General features: G+C 44.5%; 1 protein-coding gene across 1 annotated transcript in view; it reads right to left on the bottom strand.

Moving 5' to 3' along the window:
* LOC133109619 (zinc finger protein Eos-like) overlaps window positions 1-7840 on the bottom strand; it is a 12714-nt gene extending 4874 nt beyond the window's left edge. Inside the window, exons 1-4 of the mRNA XM_061219030.1 lie at window positions 7744-7840; window positions 5081-5135; window positions 1831-1935; window positions 576-854 (exon numbers count right to left, since the gene is read on the bottom strand). Coding sequence (XP_061075014.1) covers window positions 576-854; window positions 1831-1935; window positions 5081-5120 — 424 coding nt within the window. The 5' untranslated portion in view covers window positions 5121-5135; window positions 7744-7840. The remainder of the gene's footprint in view (window positions 1-575; window positions 855-1830; window positions 1936-5080; window positions 5136-7743) is intronic.
* Window positions 7841-8663: the final 823 nt, after the last annotated feature.

Here is an 8663-nt window from a genome sequence, read left to right as displayed (position 1 = left end):
CAGAGTTTGAGTGGCTTGAGAACATGACTGACGCAGGACTGCTATCCTAAGAAGGAAAAGGAGGAAGCAAGGAGAAGGGGAGGCGCAGAACAGCAAGCAAAGAGACTCTCCCAGAGACGGATCTGTCAACCACTTCCTACTATTATTCTCGCCAGAGTCAGATTGCTTCACGCCAATGTCTAATGTCAAGACCATACAGGAGCGCTAACATTATTCCTGATGTTCCCCCAGGGGAAAACGTTTAGTTATTGCATTTTACCGTGTGCTGTCAATGCACACACCTCACTGGACATACTGTACCAGACTGCGTGTGACATAAAGCATCACCCACATGAGAGGACTCACGGTTTTATTGCCTGCCTCTTTCTCTGCAAAATCAGGATCGATAGTAAAATTATCCATGGGCAACTGCACCCGCCATACAAGACACCCAGCCACCGGCACGGTCAGAATGTAATTGGAAACAGTGGAGCCCGACACGGCTCCCAGACCCGGTGCCTCGGCAGGGCGTGGCACCCCACCCCTCCCTGCGGTCGACCTGCCAGCGCGCGGCTCGGGCGCTGGCCGGGCCTTACCTGTGTGGCTGCGCTTGTGCACCATCAGCACGTTGGGCCCGATGCAGATCATGCCGCACACGTCGCACTTCAGCTTCCCGTTGGGCAGGCGGACGCCCCCCGGCGAGAGGGGCTCGGGGCTGGCCAGCTCCCCGTAGCCCCCGCCCCCGCCCCCCAGCTCGGGGCTGCCCTCCTCCGCCCTGTCCCCCCTCTCGTCCTTCCACCCCTCGTCCCTCTCCTCCGGGCCCGCCCCGTGGCCCGGCTCCTCGTCGCTGTACAGCTCCACCTTGATGGAGTTGGCTGGGAAGGACGTGGAGAGTGGCGCGCGTTAGGAGAGGCGTTTCCATGGGGAGCGGCGCGTGCGGCAACCTGCGCTCACCTACTCAAATTTCATCTGTCACTCCTACACACGTCTCAATGGGTACATATCTGACTGCCAGAATGACAATTAGTATGCAGAATGTGACGACGCTTCTCCTCTCAGTCGCGGACGCTTTTATGTCCATGGATAAACGGTGTTGAGGTGATAATAAAAATGATTTACAGTATAGCTCAAAATGAAAGCCTATTACAATGAAATGCAGAGCAATGAGTTTCTACAGTCAGGAGCTAATGGGTGGGTTTGCTACAGAGACATGCACGCACGCACGCACACGCACACACACACACACACACACACACACAACCAGAGGGAGAGATTCTGTGCACATCAGGCAGCTTACTTATATTGCCATGCTTCTGACTATTGGATTGACACCAAAAATAAAATTGGCAGGAGGTACCAACTCTCAAGTCAGTAGTGTTTTGATGTCCACTTTTAATTAGCAAAAACATACTCATGTCTCGACCCATCCACATCAAGCAAAAGCAAAACTTGTGTGATGTTATGTTTGTAAGGGAGATGTGGCATGGTAGCTAACAAGCAACAGACATTTTTTGTGACTGTTAGCAATGGACTCAAGAGAATATTATACATAATAGTTGAGGCTGCTGAGACACATAGAGTGTCTGATGTGGCTCTAACTAGCACCAGTGTTGCTCAGGCAGAGACAGCCAAGAAATCTGAATTATGTGTCAGCATTAAATCATGAGTATGTGACTAGGGACAGACTAAGGAAAGTTATTCCAGACAGAGAGTCCATACCTTACAGACTTGGGACTACAGTCATTTCAAAATGAGAGTCAGTACAGTACAGAACACAGGACAGGGACTGAGGGAGTGTGGGCTGTGGTGTGTGGTGTGTATGGTGTGTACGGTGTGTGTGTGTGCACTGACCACTGAGGGATCGGCTGGGCGAGGTGTGCCGGCTGTTAGGAGTGCTCACGCTGGGGCCCCCCAAGCCTCCGGTGAACTCCCTCTCCATCGATGAGTCTCCACTGCCTGCATGCGCACACACACACATACACACACACACGCACACACATGCATACACACACACACAATGCCCTTTCAGTAAGATTATATGAGATAACACCATTGTTGTACAAAATCACTATTGTATCTTTTTTCGTCTGGAGGGTTGCTGGTTCGATCCCACCCCAATTGCTCTTGACGAGCTGGTTAGCACCTTGGATGGACACTTGGACACAGCGTGTGTGTAAATGGGTGAACGAGAAGCATCAATTGTACAGCGCTTTGGATAAAGACGCTTGATGAATGCCAACCATTTACCATTTAGACCTGCTTCAGCCCCACAATACAGGCAATATGCATGGCCTGTAAGTGTAGGCAGGTAACGCAGCTCACATTTCCAAACCACACTGTGCTGCCCGCTGGTCAGTGATGTGGCCCTGGCTGAACCACAGCCAAAGACAGGAAGCCACAAACTGTTTCTATCAAACCATCTTCTTCCAGATGGTGTGGTTCCGTTAAAGTAGTTTAAAGTAGTATGCTACTGGTCTGTGGAGGATTACGTAAACCTATCTCAGTAAATTCCTCCTATTCTCCTTCTGTCTGGCATGTATTTTCAGCCAGTATTTTTCTTATACTGACATTTTTCTTACAGTGGCACTCAGTGCCTGTTTTTGATGGACATCTATAACAGACACAGACAGCTTAGATTAAAAAAACTGCTGGCACAATGTAGAAGGATGATTATTTTCCCTTGGTTTTTGGCAGTCCTCCCCTTCTGCTGAAACTCAAGAACTAGCAAAAACAAATGTCAAAACTGTGATATCCACTCGCAACTTGCAAGATGATCACAAAAGCAATTGCCGCCACTCACAGGAGCCAAAACACTAAACGACCTAAGATCTTAAGCCAAAGTATGATTCCTGTGTTCACGGGCTGAAGACCCGTACCAAATGAACTGCCAACAATGAGAAGCTCTTACTGGGGGGTTAAAATCATGTGCCTACCAAGTATTAATAAAATGCAGGTTACATTTTAATTGGGGCTCACAATGCAGGGTGGCTCAATTGGAAAAGGCACTCCTCTTGCGTAGTGCATCAATGAGCCTCGAGCTTGGCAATAAATCAATATCAATAACTATCGCAATACAGTTTGCCACAATAAATCTTGAGCATAATTTTCAAAATAAATAATTGTGTCAGTTTTCCTCTGCCTGAATTAACATCACATCAATAGCATGGAGGCAACTGCTACACAGAGATAGCCAACCATGTGCCATGATAAACCTTAGCAACATTACATTACATTATTGGCATTTGACAGACGCTCTTATCCAGAGCGACATACAGTTGATTAGACTAAGCAGGAGACAATCCCCCCTGGAGAAATGCAGGGTTAAGGGCCTTGCTCAAGGGCCCAATGGCTGTGCAGATCTTATTGTGGCTACACCAGGGATCAAACCGACAACCTTGCGGGTCCCAGTCATTTACCTTAACCACTACGCTACAGGCCGCCCTGTAGTAAGCTAGTTAGCCAGAGATGCACACAACAACTTCTGTAGCTGGTGAGGAGTCAATAATAACATAATCAATTAATAAAAAAGTGACCACAAAGGAGAAGTCCACACTGTAGGTCCCAAGCATGAAGAAACTGCCAAACAAATTCTGTTATATGAAGGTGGTTTGTCTTCTTAAAGTCTGACAAAGTACAGAGTAGCACTCATTGCATACGATGCTGCAGACCAGTGGCAAAAACAGACAGTAAAACAACAGGTACTTTCCAGCATATGAAGCGGTTCCATTAGAGCACAGTTTGGATGTAACGCTTGTGTTGTCTTCATATTATGCATGCTGCCCATGTCCACCCAGCATCTTCCCTGAATTTTAAACTCAAAGTCAATATTTTTCACTCCTTTCCCACTTCACAGTCCAGAGACTGTATTTCTTCAGTCTACACTCGTTTTTATAACAACATACATCATAATTGATTTATTGTTGTAATAGGTGTGTGGTGCTTAATTTGATTACAACTAGGGGCACACAAGGAAAAGAAAGCAAATTTCATGCTGGGGTTTTCACAGCTATCCAGAAAAAGGGTCCTTTTTCACCTTGAGAACACCACAAAGATTAAGACACCACCAAACCACCATTAGGTACACAGACGTGTTATTGCAAATATTTAATCAGCCAATCATGTGGCAGCAACTAAATGTGTGAAACAATGCAGACATAGTCAAAAGGTTCAGCTGTTTTTCAGACCAAATGTCAGAATTGGGAATAAGTGTGATCTAAGTCACTTTGACTGTGGAATGAGTGTTGGTGCCAGGTTGGAGTATCACAGAAACTGCTGATCTCCTGAGATTTTCACACACAACAGTCTCTAGAGTTTGCAGAGAAAAACCCCCAAAAAACCAACATCCAGTTAGCAGTTGTTAAAGAGAGAGGTCAGAGGAGAAGGGCCAGACTGGTCAAAGCTGACAGGAAGGTGACGGTAACAGAAATAGGCACGCATTTCAACAGTGGTACGCAGAAGAGCATCTCTGAACACACAACACATCAGACCTCCAAGTGGATAGACTACAGCAGCAGAAGTGTAAAATACCTAATAAAGTGCTAACTGAGTGTATATCAGCTTTTATTGCTATGGCCTGATATGAAAAAGTATGCCATGATAAGATTTTTGGTCATATTGCCCAGCCCTAGACAAGCCCCATGGTCCAGTATTGTATCCCAACTCTGCCAGTGCCAGCTGTAGGCATAACTGGCGGCAGCATGGCCCAGGGTTAGGAAGGGTTCAGCTGGCACCAGCGACCCCTGCTGGTCCATCAAAAGCCTTAGTCTGCCAGTTAAGCTGCACATGAAGTGCCCCTTTAATCTCATCTCTTCACAAGCCATGGAGGAGACATGTGCCTGTCTGCACATTGATACCAATGTATTATTATTCCTGAATAATAGCAGGGGGGTCCAGTTATGAGTGCTGATATATGATTTTGGCACTCCAAATTGGGATAAAAAGCAGGGGGAATAAATAAATAAAGCACAATGACATTACACAAAGCACTCTTTTCCGCTTGCCTGACTGACTACATTGTCATTTAACGGTTTCTAAGACTGTGATACACTTCATTACAAATGACAGAAGTACAAACGTATATACACATCCACTGCTCACTTACCTGACACATAGGAACGGCCATTGCAGTCGTCAGCATCCATCCTGACATCCGCTGACTGTGGGACAGATAGATACAGACACTTAAACCACAGCTTCAGCCAATAGGCATTTCCTCAGAGGGTCCCTGACTGTCGCCTCCAGGTGGATCTATTCCATCAGCCGGCTATGTCACCAGTGACAGTAAGCATTGCCCCGGGTCCCATAACACTCAGAGGTGAAGTGACCCTGACTCACAGTAGACTCTCAGACTCTCTCAAAACATACAAAAAAGACAGAAACTGAACTTGCACTCATTCAACGTCTGCTCCCCCCCTCAGTTTCTTTCTGGTCTTGTCTCTACCTCTTAGTCTTGTTTTGCCTTTCACTCCAGTCTTTGCCTCTACTCCTGTATCATTCAGATGCACAATTTCTTCCCTGCTATTTATATGGGTGTTAAGGCTGGGTACACCCACTAAAGGTTCCTCCATCCACTCCATTTCACCATAGAAATGATGGAAAAACAGGGCTGAGAGACAGCAATAACAGATCAACAACAATGATGAGTAGGTGAAGCTTCATGAACCACTGGGGTGGAGCAACCACATACTCTTAAGCACTGAATAATACCAGCCCATCAAAATGCTTTGGTCTCTGCTATAAATCCCTTTAATTGGTTCAAAAAAGTGGGTAGACATAATTCTTCCACCTACAATGTGGTTTATGACATCCCTCTTCCTTTCCCATGGTGAGTTCACTGAGACACCAATCAGAATTTGGGTGGTAAGAGTAACAGCAACAAAGGAATAGACAGTAAAGAGACATGTATTTATTAGCAAGCTAATACAGACATTGTATGTTTAAAAAAAAAAAAGAAGAAATGGGGGGGGGGGGGGGGGGGGGAACAAAAACCTTGCTGAAAACAATGATGACCTTGTTGGCCTGAGCTCAAGACGAAAACTACCTAAAAGTAAACCTTCCAGGTCCGTGGGCTGCCGACCAGTGGAAACTGTGTGTAAGCTCTCCCTCTCGAGCACTCAAACTGATAGGAGACAGAGGGCCCAGATCAATCACAGGGCCTCCCTCGTGGAAAACTAGCCTCAGGTCGCAGGCAAATTTGTAGACACACATCACACCCTCAACATGGAAAACTGTGGGGAAGGCCCGCTTTATGCATCTATACAGCTGCTAAATTAACTGCCATTAACTGCTCTTGAGTATTCACCAATGCAACTTTAACAATGTTAAATGACAGAACTTCATATAACTTTGGAAATATGTAGGATGTGTGGTACAGTAACATCACACTTCACAAAAAGAATGGACCTGTTGAAAATTGATGGGTATTTAAAGTAAAATATTGTGTCATACAGTATAGGACATGTTTGTATAGGACATAGGGTGAACAGCTCCTTAGCCTTTTCTGAAAATTATATCATAAAAAAGACACTATTAGCTGTCAAGGCCATAGACGTGACTCAGTAGAGCTTACATACTTTGTAAGGATAATTGAAAGAATACGGTACAATAGAAATGAACAAAGGTAAATTACCGATTTAAACGTAGCAGCGAGTCACTACACTGTTGAGGCATGCACTACACGACGTTAACTAATTGACACCCATCAGGTAGAAGTTATTTGACCAACAACTATAGTGGTACGTACATGATACTCAACAATGCATTAAGTAATTATGGAATAACATATTTTTCATAAGTGTTTGAGTTGGCTAAATGTCAACTGGTTAAACACTGTGCAACTGTCCTAATGCTGTTGAAATAATTGCATCTTCAGCCGCTATCTAGCCACCGATCCTCTTTCGTTTTGCCAAAGCAAATCCTTATTGTGAACGTTTGAATGGAGAGTGGCTTGTCTTGCAATTTATTGTTAGCTAACGATCTATGCTTTAGGCTGTGGAGTTCTGCTAAAGTTTTTCACCAACATCTATTGATAAAACGAACATGTTGTCCGACAAGCAAGCAAAAAGACTAGCTTGAAAGATAGCGAAATAATGTTTCCCACAGCTACGTTAGCAATCTATTTTAACACGCCTCACAAACAATCTATTAGCTAGCTAGCATACCTAGCTAATTTATCAGTAGACATCAATATCGCAATATCGAGAGCAAGTAACGAAACACATAAACATTCAAAATAAAGAAGTCACATATAACTAACAGTCTAGCTAGCTAACCAGCAAAACGTTATTAAAGCCGTCAAATTTAGCTTCAACAAGCAAGCTCGCTTGTTGTAAAAAAGAGGCTTCATTTGCGCTTTTCATATTAGCTCAACACACTCTCAGCCAATGAGACAGACAGGCATACATACACACTGAACGCATGAACCGGCGATACAAATCGTGACAAGTCTGTGCAATTTACCTACAAAACTATTATTTACTAAATATTCATCCATGCATCCAATTTCCCGTTTGATTGACTGGTTTTTGACATTGTATCTCGTCCTGTTGTGTCTGTCTGAAGCCGAATAATGTTTCTTTTGCGCCGTTGCTATGGCACCCACCGCCCCAACCGATGCGCTAGACCTTCCTTGCTAGCTAGTTAGCTTTCTAGCTGGCTGGCTAGACAGCGGCGCTGGTTATTTGTGAGGAACCACACGGAAACCTGTAGCTGCCGTCATGACACTTAAAGAACTGCGCTCTTATTCCGTCCTCATAACTGTCTCACCTGTCGCGACAGGCGATGGGCCCCGATTGTCGGATTTATGTCTCTGACTCTCCGCTTGTTTTCTCTGGCGACGAGAGCATCTCCGGTAGCATTTAACTCGAACTCCAAACAGCTTCCGGTCCCACACGGGGATAGACAAAAGACCAGACAAATCAAACATTGAAAACAGCCGAGTGTCGAAAACATTAATTTTGTGTGGACATGGGGAAAACATACACGAGAACAGTCGCTACAAACGTAAAATAGTATCTTGACCAAAAGGAAGCACACGGCAGGGTCAGTTTAGGGTAACTTAAATTAAGCCGAATGTCGAGTTTTTCCCAATAGATTTCCATTTAGTATCCAATACAGTTTCGGCTATTATATTGAAATACGTTGCTGAAACCAGTAGAGATTGCACCGCAACACCCTTTTTTACCCACTGCCTGAAGAAACTCCCAACCTTTTCCACCAAATACTAAATAATTCTCGGTTACGTGTCTTTATCCGTGGTTATTCATTATTGATAGCCTGTAACAACACGAAACATTGCGTGTTTTGTCTTGACATGATACCACACGCAGTATACGTTTGAATTTATTATCCATACTACAGACTGCAGCAGCAGGCGGTTACTGGTTAAAATGTATACATATATTGATTAGCATATGACACTATGCAGCTGTTTGAATATAATTGGTTAGAAAGCGGTTTGAGCTGTTCAGTGTTACCACTGAAGCCTTCGTTCAGGGCTTTTATTTTATGACAAAGATGTCACCAATTATTTAACTCCAGAGGGCCAAGGTACCTTTTTGGCAACTTTTTGTATGTAGTCGTGTATTTTTCAGTAACTCTGGGATTCTAATACCGCTTCTAAAGAACACAAATGAAATGGAATGTTAAGGTCATCACATTTCTTTATTGCATCACTTGAAAGTTTT

The sequence above is a fragment of the Conger conger genome, chromosome 14 (assembly GCF_963514075.1).
Source record: "Conger conger chromosome 14, fConCon1.1, whole genome shotgun sequence".
NCBI classification, from domain to species: Eukaryota; Metazoa; Chordata; class Actinopteri; order Anguilliformes; family Congridae; genus Conger; species Conger conger.
The sequence above is the reverse complement of the archived record's forward strand: the minus strand, read 5'-3'. Positions and strand labels throughout refer to the sequence as shown.